The 17,541-nt window shown below is 49.4% G+C and overlaps 1 protein-coding gene across 2 annotated transcripts in view; it reads right to left on the bottom strand.

Annotated features, from left to right (window-relative positions):
- Window positions 1-17,541, bottom strand: part of abr (ABR activator of RhoGEF and GTPase) — a 198,397-nt gene that overhangs the window by 61,929 nt on the left and 118,927 nt on the right. For both annotated transcript variants that reach the window (XM_056284764.1, XM_056284765.1), the window contains 3 exons: window positions 16,163-16,237; window positions 5,378-5,475; window positions 5,132-5,263 (listed from right to left, as the gene is read on the bottom strand). In XM_056284764.1, coding sequence (XP_056140739.1) covers window positions 5,132-5,263; window positions 5,378-5,475; window positions 16,163-16,237 — 305 coding nt within the window. The remainder of the gene's footprint in view (window positions 1-5,131; window positions 5,264-5,377; window positions 5,476-16,162; window positions 16,238-17,541) is intronic.

The following is a 17,541-nucleotide window of genomic DNA, read 5'->3' as shown; positions in this document are numbered from 1 at the left end:
CAGCACACTGCCGTACTCGTTCTCAGGCTCCCTCGCTCCTGTGCTATTCCTACGCATGTGTGTGTGTGTGTGCGCTTGTTTTTAATATCCCAATGGGGACCAAATCAAAAACCAGAACCGCCTACCTTGCGGGGACATTTTATGGGTCCCCATGAGGGAAAGGGTCTATTTTGGGGTTAGGGTTAAGGTCAGACTTAGGATCAGGTTAAGGTTCGGGTAAGGGTTCAGGTTAGGCATGAAGGTTAAGGTCAGGGTTAAGGGCTAGAGAATGAACGTAGTCAATGAGGGGTCCCCACAAGTCTAGAGAAACAAACGTGTGTGTGTGTGTGTGGGGGGGGGGGCTGCTTTCGGCCTCTGCGGTAACCACGAGCTTATCTTTACAGTGTCAGGGAATCTCACTACGGTAAGTAATAGCCACGTACATAAAAGGTAAATCAATCGCAGACGCTGAAAAAAACCCCTGTCGGGATCACTGAACCGCTAACAAAATAAAAACCCCTGGCCCGCATCGTAACATCTTCGCGTGACGCTGGCGATGTCGACCGTCGTCTCATCAGCGCAAAGCGAAGTAACAGCAGCGGGTGAAGCAGAGCCCTCTCGTCTTATGTGTCCATTTACGGTCATCCAGTATTCCGCGGGCTTGCTAAATAAATCAGATGGTCTCTGGAGAGCAAAGAAAAACATCTGAGGCTCCAAACTCCGTTTGACCGGGAAGGAAAACAGCCCGGCTCTGAGTCAAAGTCCCCCTCTCTCTCCCTCTCTCTCCCTCTCTCTCTCTCTCTCTCTCCGGGCATGCACGCTGGAAGCTGGACCCGAGGACCTCTGCAAAGTGCACCGAAAACCGGAAAACGTTTCGGGCTCCTTGACGGCCACCGTCCACGTGACGTGAGATGTGTGTGTTTGACTTGATGCCTCGTCCGCTAAACATACCATATCCCTGGGGATTTAACCTGCGAAGCCTCTGTTGTCATTACTTCTAGGAGTTGTGTACCGACTGGACACATGGCACCGTGTGGCCTTGTTGGGTGGTACCCTGCAGAACATTAACATCAGGAGTTATTCTAGCCCAACGTAATCTTTTTTTGTATTTATACATAGCGGTATATGCTACCCCCCCCCCCCCACACACAGGGTTCCCACCGTCTCAGGGCCTGGGACAGGACATGCCATTCCCTGCATATCTATCTTCCCCTCTTCTCTTCTCTTTTTTGTGTGCGTGTGTGTTTTTCCCCCTCAAAGCAGTCCAGCGGACAACATGTGGTGTATTTATTTGTGTTTGGGATGGGGACGTGGCTGGTGCTGGCTGGGAGTGGATGTTCCCAGCGGTAGCGGCGAGCAAGCCAGCCGGCTGCAGGCGGTCCGTCTGACGAGTGGCGGTGCCAGAGGGAGTGGGCACATCCTGGCCCGCTGCTGGCAGCCTGTAATTACGAAGACACGGTTCTCTGTTCTCCGTCCCCATGCGTACACTTCTACACATGTGGAAAAACACACGCACACACACATCTCTATTCTGTCTTTTGACAGGTCAACTAATCTATGAAGCAGAGCCGTCCAATTAGCTGCGTAGCCCAGCGAGGCTGACAGACTCCAGGAGCTGAACTTGAGAGTTGAACTTCATTTCACCAACACATAAGAGGTGACAGGGCCAAGAGCGTAAGCTGCCTTAATTACCCTCATAATATTCCATATAACCCTCAAGTGCGTCGTACTAATCTTTCCAACGGTCCAACTTGGTTAAAAAAAAAAATTTAAAAAAAAATCCAGCCTGTATAAGTTTCACGTCATATGCAGCGGCCTCACCCAGTACCGGTGTGGGAAGATGGCGGCGCGAATTCACGTTTGCGGCGGCCTCACTCAGTACCGTCCATTCAGTGTCTTTGTCCACATCTGTGTTTAAGTTTTGTCTTCGTTTGATGGCTGGGACAGATTGGTCTGCCGCATCCTGTGGGCCCAGGGACCAAGGTCCTGCCTGGAGCTGCGACCAAGGAGGTAATACTGAGGGCGGTCTGACAGGACCAGAGGTGTAAAACCAGGTCCAGAAAGTAAAAGTCCAAACTATGTATTTGCTCCACTCGTGCACTACACCAGCAGATTCTAGTCAACAGCACTCGTCAACTAGGGAGGGAAAACTAGTTAATGAAATCAGCTGGTTTAGTAACATGGAGCAAATACACGGTTTGGACGTTTACTTTCTGGACCTGGTTTTTACACCTCTGGAGAGGACATGGAAGTGGGGTAGGCTATGCTAAGCCTAACACCGATGGCGGTCTGGCGGCGGCCTCGCCTGGCGTTGACTGTGGTGTTTTTGGTGTCGTCGTGTGGAGTGCAAGGAGAGCGTCGAGAGTGTCTGGCTGGGAGAGCTGGCGTTGGATCGGCTGGGGGAGCCTGGTCTGCTGCGTCCAGTGGCCTAAGGACCACGGCCCCTGTCTGGAGCTGCGCCCGAGGAGGAAGCACTGAGGGTGGTCTGACAGGATGCCGAAGCGGGGCAGGTTAAGCGAACTGCTAGCCCATGCAGACCGGCAGTTCCTACAGTCATTTGTGTTGCACTGCTGTGGGCGGGGGGAAACGATATGTCATTTCATTTCATGTACTTCCATACATGAAATTAAATGACAAAAGTGTTCCTGATTCCCGAATATCCAAGCCGGTGAATGTTTCCTAGAAACACCGCCTGCAAGCTGAGACAAACAGAAAACGCTGCATACAGATATTCAGGGAGTAGCGGTGGTTTGGAGTGGGTGAGAAAAACAGACTTGTGGGATACACACTCATCCACGGCTCGTGGATTTCCGTTCAAACCGTATATATTTATAGGCTTTTAGGGGGAATTCTGTGAATCACAACTAAAAACTCCCATCAGTTTTTGGAGCTTCGTCATGGCGTTGGCCAAGTCATCTTCCCGAATGCTCACCCGCCCCTTCCGTCAACAAAACCTCGAGTGGTATGAACGGGTAACTTTGCAACTCACCGGGCAGACCACTCGTAGTCATAGGGGCTGTAATGACGTCATCATGACTCAGGCAGGCCTCCGAACGCACAGGAAGTGTATCAGGCAGTCTGTACATTCCTCAGGGGCCCGACCGCAGCCAAGGGCCCTCAGGGTTAGAGGTCCGAGGGTGACCTGGCTCCTCTGTTTTTGTAAACAGGCTCGCCACAGCCGAGGAGAAAACAAAGCCACGCCAATCTCTGCACAAACAAATTTAACTACAATCTTGAGATTTAGGGAGAGAATAAATTTTTCTCCCTGCATTTTTTATTTATTTGGGGGGGGGGGGCAAAGAAGGCTGCCAATCAAGGACAAACATCATTAAAGGGAATGAGGAAAGTCTGGAAATCGGTGTTGGCAGACAAGACGCCGTGACGAATATGTCGTGGCTTGTTTTGTTTTTTCCCCTTCGCTGCAGCAGTTCTCCACGCAACGCAAACTGAGGTTTGAGCCAAACAAGGTATATATTTAATAAGAGGACTTTTTTTGAAACGCATTCCTCAAAAATAAATAAATAACGAAAGTGCTGTGGGAGAAATCCAAGTTTGCCCCACTTTCTCAGCCTCTCGGGGGGCAAGAAGGAGCCGTTGCTTACAACCAAGATTGATTATGTTGATTTATGTGCAGAGGCAGCAACAAACAACCACAGAAAGCCTTTAACTAGTTTTTTGCACAAGATTATTTTTTTTTGGTTTTGTGTTGTTGTTGTTGGTTTTCTTTTTGCCAGTGAAAAGAGAGCGTGGAGAGCCGTGAGGAGAGCCGGTTAAAGTGGAATGACTTGCAACAAGCTCACTTCTGGCTACGATACAGTTGCATCACTCGGGAGAACCACAAGTGCATTAATACGTGATAGGGGCGATGAATGCCCCGAGAGCCGACCCAGCTTTTACAAGGTGAAGTTCAAACAACAGGTGGACAACTGGGGAGGAGTCTCGTCCTGAAGCCCACCATTGAAATTGAACCAACAGGAGTCATTTGACTTGGGACGGCATCAAGTGGGTGGTGCGTTCATGAAAATTCACAGTGCTACACAAACCACATTTCACCGTAAACCCCGTGGGACAGCTAGATTTGAGGAACCGTGCCTCGATACCGATCGACCACAAATTCCACAGTTAAATCAGCGTGCAGTCACAAAAGTCTGAGAGAGGCTTTTAATAGGGACGTTTCTCACAACCGGGGAGGGGGAAAGCCCCTTAAAATATCTGTCCGCCACCGCTAATCTAAACAACGTCATCAGAAGCCACCACAACAAAACCACTCCGCCATACACAGCGGCTAGACAACTTAACGAGGGACTCAGTTGAAGTGAGATGTTTCCAAAGGCTCGGGAACACTAGAGCACTTTCCAAACCCAAGTCACCATTAAAAATGTACGAGACTGCACTCGTAAGGACATATTTCACAGATTTCTTTGTCTTTCAGTCGTCAGAGCGCACACCTGACGATTAGGTGAAGGCAGGGCATCAAACACAACTATACTAACCACTGATCAGTTGGTCCTGACTCTCATAAGTTTCATCGTAAACCAGTACCTGGCAGTAGTGCAACACTTTGGGCACAAACTAGCCTTAAAAATCAAAGAAGAAGAAATACACTCGCGGAGCTGTAGATCTCGCAGAAACTCTTGGGATCCAACGTGACTTCAGAAGAAAACAAACATGGAGGCCGACAGTCACACACGACTTGTCAGGTTTGTTGTGTGTTCAAAAATTAAACAACTAAAAGAATTAATTTGTTATTTTGAGTTTCAAATTTCCTGCTTCCTGCTCAGCTTGGCTCTTATTGGCGGTTGTGGGTTTCTGTTCCCCTCACACGACAGGGTTTTCCCTTGTAACTATCAAACATGTCAAAGATGTCAGTCGAGGGCAGCAGCCCCAACTGTCCTGCGAGTGGATTAGGAGGCGAAACGTTGAATTTGTAGACACCTTACACTAAAGAATAACGGCCGTACCCCCCAATCTCAAGAGGGGCAAATCAGGCCTAAAATCTGGCTGATTATCCTGTAGCGCATGCCCACCCTTAGACAGTTCCAGTCTGGTTGGTGGTTTGGTAGACCCGAGCTACATTTTCTGCGATGATCCACAGGCATCCCGACAACAAAATTAAGAAGACTGGCTAGGGCTCGCCGGCCTCTCTCCTTACCTGCACCTGCCCTTTGCCCATGATCTTGTCCACGATCTCGTTGTCATCCTTGTTGAGCTTGCTCTTGTCGTAGCACGTCTCGTAGCAGAGGATCCGCAGGGACTGGGAGCCCTCCAGCTCGATCTCAAACTCCTATCACACATATGATGCAGAAGAGAAACATGAAATGTCAAACTCTGGATAGGAAATTGGTCAAAAATAGATATGGAGATAGCGACAGCCGACGGCGAAGCCTCCATGTCTGACCTCATTCCACTGGGGCTCAGTGGTGTCTCTGAAAACCCGGGTCTTGGCCTTACTGACAAAGTAACCGTATGAGTCCACCTCCAGAGTACAGTACAAATCTGAAAGGAAACACAGGAGATAAAGAGAGCCACGGTTTAGAGATACTTGCAGAATACACTAACCAGATAAGAAGTTAGTCACCTGTTTTTACACAAAAAACTGGAACTTGGACTTGAAGCACTGCGCAAAATCTCGACGCTAACATTTCTGAACTGCTTCCTAGGAAAATAAATACATGCATGGGTTGTTAACTTGTAATATTGAGAGCCCGTAAGTAAAGTTTCGGGCATGTTGGACCATTTATGACAAGGTTGCGTGATTTTGTACCGCTGCTCTACTGCCTCTAGGGGACGCCATGTTCTTTGCTACATGCCGTCACGGGCACTCAATGCTGAGAAAACGCCATCAGTCTCAGTATTAAATACAGAAGATACAGAAGAGAAAAAACATAAACTGAAATCAATATCCATTGAGCAGAGGGCAGAAAGTGGCATAGAAGGCAGCAAGTACGACTTAGTCCAACAGTGTCTCTTAGTGCAGAACAACAGCGTAAAACATCCATCCATCCATTATCCAAACCGCTTACCCTGCTCTCAGGGTCGCTGGGATGCTGGAGCCTATCCCAGCAGTCACTGGGCGGCAGGCGGGGAGACACCCTGGACAGGCCGCCAGGCCATCACAGGATCGACACATTCATACCTAGGGACGAGCCAATTCACCTGACCTACATGTCTTTGGACTGTGGGAGGAAACCGGAGCCCCCAGAGGAAACCCACGCAGACACGGGGAGAACATGCAAACTCCACACAGAGGATGACCCAGGACGACTCCCCAAGGTTGGACTACCCCGGGGCTCGAACCCAGGACCTTCCTGCTGTGAGGCGGACTGTGCTAACCACTGCGCCACCCCCTCAGATATATACCTACCAAATCTGTCCCAATGTTCTTGAACCATATCATTTCTCTCACCGGACCTGATCTACCAAAACCTTTGTATGGAAATATCAACAGTATTTCTTGAAGGCTGTGATGCATAGGCAACACTTTGCAGCTATGCACATGAATTTGATTTCAGTGTAAAACATGTCTGAAACCTGTGATCCCACGACTTTAAGCCTTACTCTCTCTGTGTTGAACCTGTATGACATCATGTCTGGAGGATATACCTGAACGCATAAAAGAGGTTTTAATGTTGGCACCCATGAAATCAATTCTGCTGCAAGACGGACTTCTGAATTTGGATATCTCAGGTGTACGAACTCTTTCTTTCCAACCGCTAACATCGAAGCGTCTGACAATGACCGATCAGTCAATAGCTGCAGTGCTAAAAGCTAGTGCTGAAAGGATTAACTCATTAGTAGATGGAGAGAAAATTAATCAGTCATAATTTTGGCAATCAATTTTTTTTTTAGTTGTATATCAAGTAAAAATACCAAACGCTTGCTTGTTGCAGCTTCACAGCGATAAGCTCTGCTTGCTTTTCTCCAACTCAGATCATTACAAAGTGGGCGTCCGGGTGGTGTAGCGGTCTACGTTGCCTATCACCGCGCCACATCGCCAGTTCAAATCCCCCGTGTTACCTCCGGCTTAGTCGGGCGTCCCTACAGACACAATCAGCCATGTCTGCGGGTGGGAAGCCGGATGTGAGTATGTGTCCTGGTCGCTGCACTAGCGCCTCCTTTGGTCGGTCGGGGCACCTGTTGGGGGGGGGGGGACTGGGGGGGGATAGCGTGATCCTCCCACGCGCTATGTTCCCCCTGGTGAAACTCCTCACTGTCAGGTGAAAAGAAGCGGCTGGTGACTCCACATGTATGGGAGGAGGCACGTGGTAGTCTGCAGCCCTCCCCGGATCAGCAGAGGAGGTGGAGCAGCGACCGGGACGGCTTGGAAGAGTGGGGTAATTGGGCAAGTACAATTGGGGAGACGGGGGGGGGTTAAAAAAATTCATTACAAAGTGAATTGATGGGTGATTTTTGGCTCCTGATCGGACTGAGTCAACAGTTTGGAGACATCACTACGGGTTTTTGGAACTGGTGGTGGCCTTTTTAATTTCTGATATTTCACAGACTAAATGAGCAATTGATTAGTTGGAAGAATAATCAACAGACTAATCAATAATGAAAGAAACTGTTAGTTGCAACACGTGTTAAAGTCCCACTTCCACTGGGCATAAAATACTGGTGTTTAAGCATGAACATCCCCATTTAATTTTAGCAGGACTCTGATCCAAATCTCTGCTGTGCCGGGGCTCCTCCATCATCACACAAGTCACTCCTTCGTTGGCACCTCTCGACATCTTCCGAGTACGTCTACTAGCCGGCAACTTTGTTTTAATAACAGTTCACTCTGGGACACAGAAATAAATCAAGTGGGATGGATATGTTTCCCTTACTTGCCGTTTGTGTTTCGAGTACAAATTTGAGACCACATTTCCCAAGTGAAACCAAATGACTTTCGCCGTCCGTCCATTTGTGATGGCCGACCTTATGTGAACTCCTACAGAGGTGTGCGTGTGTGTGTGTGTGTGTGTGTTGGAAATGAAACTATTCAACAAACACGAGACTGCCTTGAAATGTCAAAGTGGTGGTACGTAATCACTTGTCGGAAATCCAATACTCATGTACACAGACATTCAGGTTTGCCTCCATCCCCTTTGCATGCTCACACGACACCCCCCCCTCCTCCCCCTGCTCTTACGAAAGACAATTAACTCCGTTAATGAAATGCTGCTTTACTAACAGTTGCCGCGGACCACGCTGCTCAATTCACACGTCTACGCCCATGCGTATGAACCAGGACTCCATATATATCCTGTCCCGTCCCTCTGGGTCAAGCCCCAGCCGACAGCATGATGGATGGACATGTGGCTCGACCTTTCACTGGGCGAGACCCCAGGTTATTGAGAGAGAGAGAGAGGGAGAGTGAGCGAGAGCGAGAGAGGGGGGGCAAGCTGTCTGTCATACACATGTAAACATACATTCACATGTGGGCACCCCCCCCCACACATACACACTACGTTACTAACATCAAAACAATGGCCAGACCCGTGTCCTGTAAAAAGACGCCGACCCTGCCACACGGATAAACAGTGGCTGACTGGAGTATGTACACGTGTGTGTGTGTGTGTGTGTGGGGGGGGGGTCGGTCAGTGCTGAATAGCAGGATATACAGTATCATGGCATCTCACAGTCCATCTGCTTTCGTTCCTATGGTTTGTTTTCTCGGCCTCCTGGCGAGCCCTGGTATAATTACTCTCAATAAGGAAGAGATTAGCAGCGCTGGTATGTGGGAAGTTCAGTGGACAAGGTTTCAGTTTAAACATCTGGGGGACATTTTGGGGTTTTTGGTTTTTTTTTTTGGTTCTTCTTATTTTTCTTTGTTTTTTTTTGTTGAACGGATTCATCACTGAGCAGTTATTGTTCGCTTCCACCACATACGGAGGCGCTAGGGCTCAGGATCCTCACTGCTGGCCGGAAAAACCAAAACATCCCCGAAGAGAAAGAAGCCTAAAGGAAACTCAGAGCCAGGATGTAAAGCATCCTCTGCAGTCAAGAGGGGGATGGCGTTCTTTAAAACAGAAACATTATCAAACCTTTAGTCAGCTTGGTCACAAGGCGAGGCCACGGTGGTGTACCTGGACAGGTAGGTCCATGTTGTAACCTACCAGTCCAGATAAGTTCATGGGACACCCATGGTCTAACATTCCTGTTAGCATAGCAGTGTCTTCTGTTGCCTACCAACATGGGGATCACCGGTTCGAATCCCCGTGTTACCTCCGGCTTGGTCGGGCGTCCCTACAGACACAAGTGGCCGTGTATGCGGGTGGGAAGCGGGATGTGGGTACGTGTCCTGCGGCCTCATGTATCAGTCGTTACTAAGTAAATGTACTACTACTAATACTTCATATACAAGGCTCAGCGGTTTACGGTTTTTACCGATTTTCACCAAAAAAATACCCCGATTTTCACCCGGATTTTATGTTTCCACGGACCCGAACGTTGTTCCTGTTCGTGTGAGGTTATGTAACAGTGTCCTCTTGTGGCGAAATTGGGCATGCTGGATGGCTTTGAAAAAGAAAAACCGAAAACGCTGAGCCTCGTTCATATAACACTACTATATACAGGATCACTACGACACAAAAGTGCACACTCAGATTTCTCTGATGAGGTGCTGACTTGTAAGCCGCTTCAGCTAGAAATGTCTGCCAAACGCGTAAATACGAGTGTACTCACGTTTAAGTGATATTTTGGAAGACAATTAAATCACTGCGTTGTTTGCGATGACTGAAGTATTTTTGAGGCAATACAGCTGCGGGCATTTTTCTTTTTGTCTCTACACAACATGTTTTAACTGTGACTTCCCACAACCCACCTGGCTCCCTGTTGCGACCCATACTCCCCCCCCCCCCCGCCTTTCTCCCAAATTGTGCTTGGCCAGTTACCCCACTCTTCTGAGCCGATCCGGGGAGGGCTGCAGACTACCACGTGCCTCCTCCCATACATGTGGCGTCGCCGGCCGCTTCTTTTCACCTGACGGTGAGGAGTTTTGCCAGGGGGACGTAGCGCGTGGGAGGATCACGCTATTCCCCCCAGTTGCCCGTCCTCCCCCGAACAGGCACCCCGACTGACCAACCAGAGGAGGCGCTAGTGCAGCTACCAGGGCACATTCCCACATCCGGCTTCCCAACCAAAGACACGGCAATTGGGTCTGTAGGGACGGCGGGCCAAGCCAGAGGCAACATGGGGATTCGAACCCATGACCCGCCTGGCTCCCTGGCTCCCAGTGAAAACCACTGTGTCGGGGCACACTTCAAGGCCAAACAAAAATCTGTCGGTTGAATTCAGTGGGTTTAAAAAGTCCGTGTACACTTGTGGGTGAACATGGAGGGGTAAAAGGGGAGTGTATTCATGGTCCGGGGCAGCACACAGGCTCCTCTGGAAGCCCGTTTCCTCTGCATCTGAACTGGGTTTGTGTGCCTAGTCCCGAAATTCAAACAAGGCCAAAGAGAGCATATTTAGAAAGCTCTTTTTGTGTCAGAGGAGCGCAGCTAGCGGGGGGGGGTGGGGGGTGGGGTGGGGCTTGAGAAATAGGACAACCTAAAAGAGGTCTGGGTATGATTGGAGAAGCTTCTACGGGTTTCCACACTGCTGGGAGGTCATCACTGGACAAAGCACATAAGCGGGTAAATTAGTCGACAAGGGGACTGACTGACTACTGACCCACTGTGCAGGGGCAACCATCCTTCTCCAGCTCAGTTATATTGATATGGATTCTTTCTTCTTGTGTGTGTGTGTGTGTTTGTGTGTGTGTGTGTTCTTACCCAGCAGAGGCTAATCGATGCCCGAGGCTGTGTTGAATGCTGGGTCAGACAGTGTTTTGTAGAATTAGTGATAATCACTTAAACTAATCAACACAACAAGACTCTTCATCTCTAAGAACAACATGTCCCCCACCACCGGCGGTGACGGCTATCTGCCCGCCCGCCCGTGGCTTAAACGGCAAAATGAGATTCTGCTCAAGGGCTCGTATAGGAAACAGACTGAGAGAACAGTGCAAGGATGGAAATAATACAATTCTTTTCATCAGATCTGGGGATGATAACACTGATGGAGGGAAGGAACACTTCCAGGGACTGGAACGGATGCTGGCATAACGACTGGATTTGATGATCCACCAAATGATCCACCGAGACCACCGCGAACCCTGTGAACACGTCTTCTGTTACAGCAGTATTGACCCTCTACCCCCCCCCCCTTTCTCCCCAAATGTACATGGCCAATTACCCCACTCTTCTGAGCTGTCCTGGCCGCTGCTCCGCCCCCTCTGCCGATCCGGGGAGGGCTGCAGACTACCACATGCCTCCTCCGATACATGTGGGGTCGCCAGCTGCTTCTTTTCACCTGACAGTGAGGAGTTTCACCAGGGGGACGTAGCACGTGGAAGGATCACGCTATTCCCCCCAGTTCCCCCTCCCCCCCAAACAGGCACCCAGACCAACCAGAGGAGGCGCTAGTGCAGCGACCAGGACACATACCCACATCCGACTTCCGCACCCGCAGACACGGCCAATTGTGTCTGTAGGGACGCCCGACCAAGCCGTAGGTAACACGGGGATTTGATCCAGCGAGCCCTGTGTTGTTGGTTCTTTTTTTTTTTTAACAAAATTTTATTTTACAAAATGACATTTGTTGACAAGCCCTGGCATTACGGCTGGGCTATAAATTAATATTACTGCTAATCATCTTTCAATGGTGCTATATCGGGATGAAATCTGGGCGTTGTCGTATCGTGATACACAACTAAACCGTCTAAATCGATGTTATAAAGAATTTAAATGTAAATGTGTAAGAGCAGGTACATATTTTTTCACGTTTCATGCCTTGTTATTAAGTTAATATTTATCTTTAAGTGCTGCTGGTCTGATAGCCAATGCAGATAACTGAACATTACTGTGATCGCAAGAAATTTACCCTCGTAAAATACCGACCGACCAGAGGAGGCGCTAGTGCAGTGACCAGCACACATACCCACATCCCATTTCCCACCCGCAGACACGGCCAACTGTGTCTGTAGGGACGCCCGACCAAGGCGGAGGTAACATGGGGATTCAAACCGGCGAGCCCTGTGTCGGTAGGAAACGGAATAGGTCGCCACGCCACCCGGACGCCCCACCCTAGTAAAACACTGTTATGTGAATGATGTTGTGTGTCCAGATACAATCTGTCAGCAGCTGCACAACTGTGAGCAACTGCAGCTTCGCAACATCTGATTACAAAATGTGTTGAGTGTATTGGGGGAGGCACGTGGTAGTCTGCAACCCCCCCCCCCCCCATTCGGCAGAGGGGGCTGAGCAGCGACCGGGACGACTCGGAAGGGTGGGGTAATTGGACAACTGGGGGGAAATGGGGGAAAAATAATCATAATAATAATAAGTTGCGTGAATGTCGGGGTAACAAGCTGTTTCCCCTTTCATGTTCAAACAACACACACACACACACACACACACACACACACACACACACACACACACACTCACACACACACAAGCAACCGCCCTCTCTATATTTGCCTCCAAGACCAGAGTGACATGTTTTTAGCACCTCCATATGGGGCCATGTTTTCCTGTGATTTTTCACTGCGGTCCTCCTGGGAGAAGCTCGACTCCCGGCTCCTGACCCAGTTAATCTGCTTTGCCCCGGGGGGAACCAAAGCCCTCGCCCTTATAGGAACAAGATCTGTGTGACACACAACATGCTGCTGATAAGACGTGTTTGGACATGCTTATGCAATTATTAAGTCAAAGCAATGGAGGCCATTAAAGACTATTATCTTATATTACTACGTCCAGTTCAAAGTCCGAACCACTGTAACACAACTGTAACACAACTGTACACCAACCGCCACTTCCAGTCATTATACAGTTATATTCTAATATGATAATGAACTAAATCCGCATCGGAGGAACACACACATGCACGTGGTATTATGCAAGAGCGTAGTAAATAGCTTTCAGATGACTTGTATTGCAGCGTGTGGCCTGCAGGGGGCTCAGATGAATGGAAAGGCAGAAACTGCGGGGGAGGAAACACAAAAATCACATCCACTCCTGAACCCAGTCCAGGAAACACTGTTCTGCACGCTACAGCGCTGTGCATGCCACCGCGTAATCTGCTGATGAAGAGGCGGAGGACGCCAAATGATAAGCTGACCCCGAGAGCTCTCACACCTAGTGTTATCCACAGGACATGGAGGTATGAGGAGCCCGGAAGTAAACAAACTCCCTGTGGAGACAACAGAAAATGGTCATCTTTAAAAGAAGCGATGGGAATTCACACCTGAATTTCATTGGCCACGGCACATCGTTACCATTTAGGTTATTTTACTTAAGATGTAGGTTTATGTACGTATATATCTCACACTAATATGGAACTATAATATGCTGACTAGTTTTCTGCCAAACGACGGAAGCTAAGCAGGTGTGGGCTTGGCTAGTACTTGGATGGGAGACCTCCTGGGAAAACTGAGTTGCTGCCGGGAGTGGTGTTGGTGGGCCAGTAGGGGGCAGTCTTCCCTCTGGTCCTAATAAAAACAACAAATATCAAATCCCAGTGCCCCAGTGCAGCGACGGGGACGATTTGCTGTAGGAGTTGCCGTCCTTCGAATGGGATGTTAAACCAAGGTCCTGACTCACTGTGGCCATTAGAGAGCCCATGGCACTCAGTAGGGGGTTCCCTGCTGTCCTGGTAAAACCCCCAACCTGCCCCTCTCCATCTGGCCACCTAATCATCCCCCATGTAATTGGCTCAATGATTCCTCCCTCACAGGGGCGTCCGGGTGGTGTGGCAGTCTATTCTGTTGCCAACCAACATGGGGACGGCAGTTCGAATCCCTGTGTTGCCACCAGCTTGGTCAGGCGTCCCTACAGACACAACTGGACATGTCTGTGGGAGGGAAGCCAGATGTGGGGATGTGTCCTGGTCGCTGCACTAGCGCCTCCTCTGTTTGGTCAGGGCACATATTCGAGGGGGAGGGGGAACTGGGGGGAACAGCGTGATCCTCCCACGCGCTACGTCCCCCTGGTGAAACTCCTCACTGTCAGGTGAAGAGAAGCAGCTGGAGACTCCACATGCGTCGGAGGAGGCATGTGGTAGTCTGCAGCCCTCCCCGGATCGGCAGAGGGGGCGGAGCAGCGACCGGGTCGGCTTGAAAGAGTGGGGTAATTGGCCAGATACAACTGGGGAGAAAAAAGAGGGACCCCCCCCCCCCCCAAAAAAAAGATTCCTCCCTCTCCCCCTCAAGCTGATGTGTGGTGAGCGTTCTGGTGCAAGATGGCTGCTGTGCATCACCCAGGTGGGTGCTACACACTGGTGGTGGTTGAAGTGTGTTACCCCCTTCAATGTGAAACACTTTGGGTGTCTAGGAAAGCGCTACATAAACGTAATGATTATTTATTTATTTGTAAAACAGTAGAAGCTAACCCTCCACCCAGTCAACACAGCATCCATCCTCCTCCTGCCAACCAGGACTGGTCTGTGTGCTCCATTGGACAAACCAACATCAAACTACATCAATGAAAACAGCCCACAGTCACACACACACACACACACACACACACACACACACACACACACACACACACACACACACACACACGGTTCCTTTTTAAACCCTTCAACTCTCTGCACTTCATGGTGAATCGAGCAGGCGTTCGGAGGAGATGCGTCGCTTTCCAACCCATTACCCAGGAAAGTCTGCCTGGCCGGCTATCACAACACAAGGAGGGCTGCCCTGGTAACCGAGCAAGTCCTGTTTCCAACCCCCTCTTGTTCCCCGTCATCTGATATCTGAACCACTGCCCGTGTAGCGCTGAGGGTGCAGTGAAGCGCCAGCTGTCAGGCACTGACACGTCTGAGCCAGCCCCTGGACGGCCACGCCATTCTTATAACACACACCTATATGAACACACACACAGTTACACAACATGTCATTTGGGTGGAGAGGGGCTTGTCGTAGCATGTATGCAGCAAACCTGGATAAAGTGATGTTCTGATGGTCGCCACACGAGCCTTTAAGTTGCGTTTTCTCTGGTGTCCATGTGTTTGTGCTTATTTGTAAACTTCCGTGTCTATGTTTCACTCCTTTTATGCATGGATATGTTCATTTTTGTTTGTGTGTTCGTTGTGATTTCCTCCACATGAAAACACACACACCCACACACAGAAATAACAGTGAAATCCCCAAATTGTCCCCTAAGGTGACTCTGGGTATGGGTCAACACATTCCAACCCTGACAAAAGCTTAATAAGACAGAAGAAAAGCTGCCACCTGTTTTCTTCTCTCACTTTCTCGGTGAGAATTATGTATCCTTAACTGTATATATGGCCCTGTGATGGACTGGCAGCCTGTCCAGGGTGTCTCCCCACCTGCCGCCCAATGACTGCTGGGATAAGCTCCAGCATCCTGTGACCCTATTTAGTTAGGATAAGCAGCTTGGATAATGGGTGGATGGATCTGTATGTATATATGTATGCAAATGTGTATCCAATCATCCATCCATCACTGTGGTAAAATATATATATATTTTTTTTGGATTTCCCTCCAATTTTCTCCCCAGTTGTATCCGGACAATTACCCCACTCTTCAAAGCCACCCGGGTCGCTGCTCCACCCCCTCTGCCGATCCAGGGAGGGCTGCCTCTGATACATGTGCCGTCGCCAGCCTCTTCTTTTCACCTGACAGCAAGGAGTTTCGCCAGGGGGACGTAGCGCGTGGGATGATCACGCTATTCCCCCCAGTTCCCCCTCCCCCCTGAACAGGTGCCCCGACCGACCAGATGAGGCGCTAGTGCAGCGACCAGGACACACACCCACATCCGGCTTCCCACCTGCAGACACAGCCAATTGTGTCTGTAGGGACGCCCGATCAAGCCGGAGGTAACATGGGGATTTGAACCGGCGATCCCCGTGTTGGTAGGCAACGGAATAGCCCGCCACGCTACCCGGACGCCCCCGGTAAAATGTTTTAAATGTAAATACTGCTAGGCTCATCTGTCAAATACACACATATGATGATGAGGATGTACTGGGGTTCTGTGAGTTTGAATCTGTCTGAGAGCAAAGGAGAGAGAGAGAGAGAGAGAGAGAGAGAGAGAGAGAGAGAGAGAGAGAGAGAGAGAGAGAGAGAGAGAGAGAGAGAGAGACGGAGAGGGAGCATGAAATTGGAAGTGGCTGCAGAACTCGGACTTACTGGCCGACTCCTTGAAGCCTTTGGCAGAATGGACGATCACATGCAGGAATCCGTACAGGCCAGGAGTCTCCTCGTCTGGGACAAAAAAACAAGCGGGGGGGAGGAGACAGTTAGCACAGAGCCCAAGGCAAGTACGTTCACGGAAGCAACCGCCGCTTATTGCTGACACAGGAATTCCTTACAAGGTTAATAGCGTAGCATTCGGTAAATCGATCAATTTCACTGTGAGCGTGCAGGAAACATCATACGAGACAACCATGGCGAACGTCAAAACACACTTTATCTGTGTCCACACTACCAATATCATGTTGAGTGTGAGAGACAAGTTGTTAATATGCTGAAAGATGGGAAAAGACAAGGGGGGAGAGGGAGAGAGAGAGAGAGAGAGAGACCTTCCCATCTCTTTGAGTTTCCATTCATGAGTTTATGTTTGCTGCGAGACACAACACATACAGCAACATGACAGGAAACGGGGTTGTGCGCTCTTCCATGATAGACAACAAAAAAAACAATATGAACTATTGTCTTGATGCATGCTCAATAATCCAGGCAAGAAAATCACAGACGGCTGAGTCAGTTCATCTGGACACAACGTTTACTGACAGACATGTCTCATAACTCGTCTAAGTGACCTCTTCAGTCTCACCTGAGTGCAGGTATCCCCACCCTTATAAACAATACAGCGGCATAACGACCCAAGCCAATGACCGGCTGACCGTTGACTAGCGTTACAATGGCCGTGTGTACTATTCACAGAGCATGTGGGAATGGTTGCAATCACAGCAAACATGGTGACAGGTGTACTAGGCCATCTATGTGACCAGGGAACGACCATCCCTGAAGCAAGGGGGGGGGGGCAAGAGTACATCTGTTGCCATTTTACAATGCTGTGATTGCAAACATTCCCAGATCCTCTGTGAATAGTACACATGGCTATTGAAACTCTAGTTAATGGTCACGCCTGATTGTTGGTTTCGGCTGTTATGCCACTGTATTGTTTATAAGGGTGGGGATACCTGCAGTCAGGTGAGACTGAAGAGGTCACTTAGATGAGCGACGAGACGTTTCTGTCGGTAAAAGTTGTGTCCAGATGAACTGATTCAACTTTCTGCGAACATGCACTATTGTTCATGTTCACAGAACTATCTCTGGTTTTTCCAGTGGCAGACTTCCCAACACCAATCAGAATCTTCTGCCATGTTGGAATACATTTGGGTGGCCCAGTGAACCCCAGAAACACACACACACACACACACACACACACACACACACACACACACACACACACACACACACACACACACACAGGCAGTTTAGGGTTAGGCCTACAAAGCTTGGGTGTTTCCTGGTAAATAAACTGAGGTGAAGGCCTGTGTAAC

The sequence above is a fragment of the Lampris incognitus genome, chromosome 8, assembly GCF_029633865.1.
Source record: "Lampris incognitus isolate fLamInc1 chromosome 8, fLamInc1.hap2, whole genome shotgun sequence".
NCBI lineage: Eukaryota > Metazoa > Chordata > Actinopteri > Lampriformes > Lampridae > Lampris > Lampris incognitus.
This window is presented reverse-complemented; position numbering and strand designations above follow the sequence as displayed.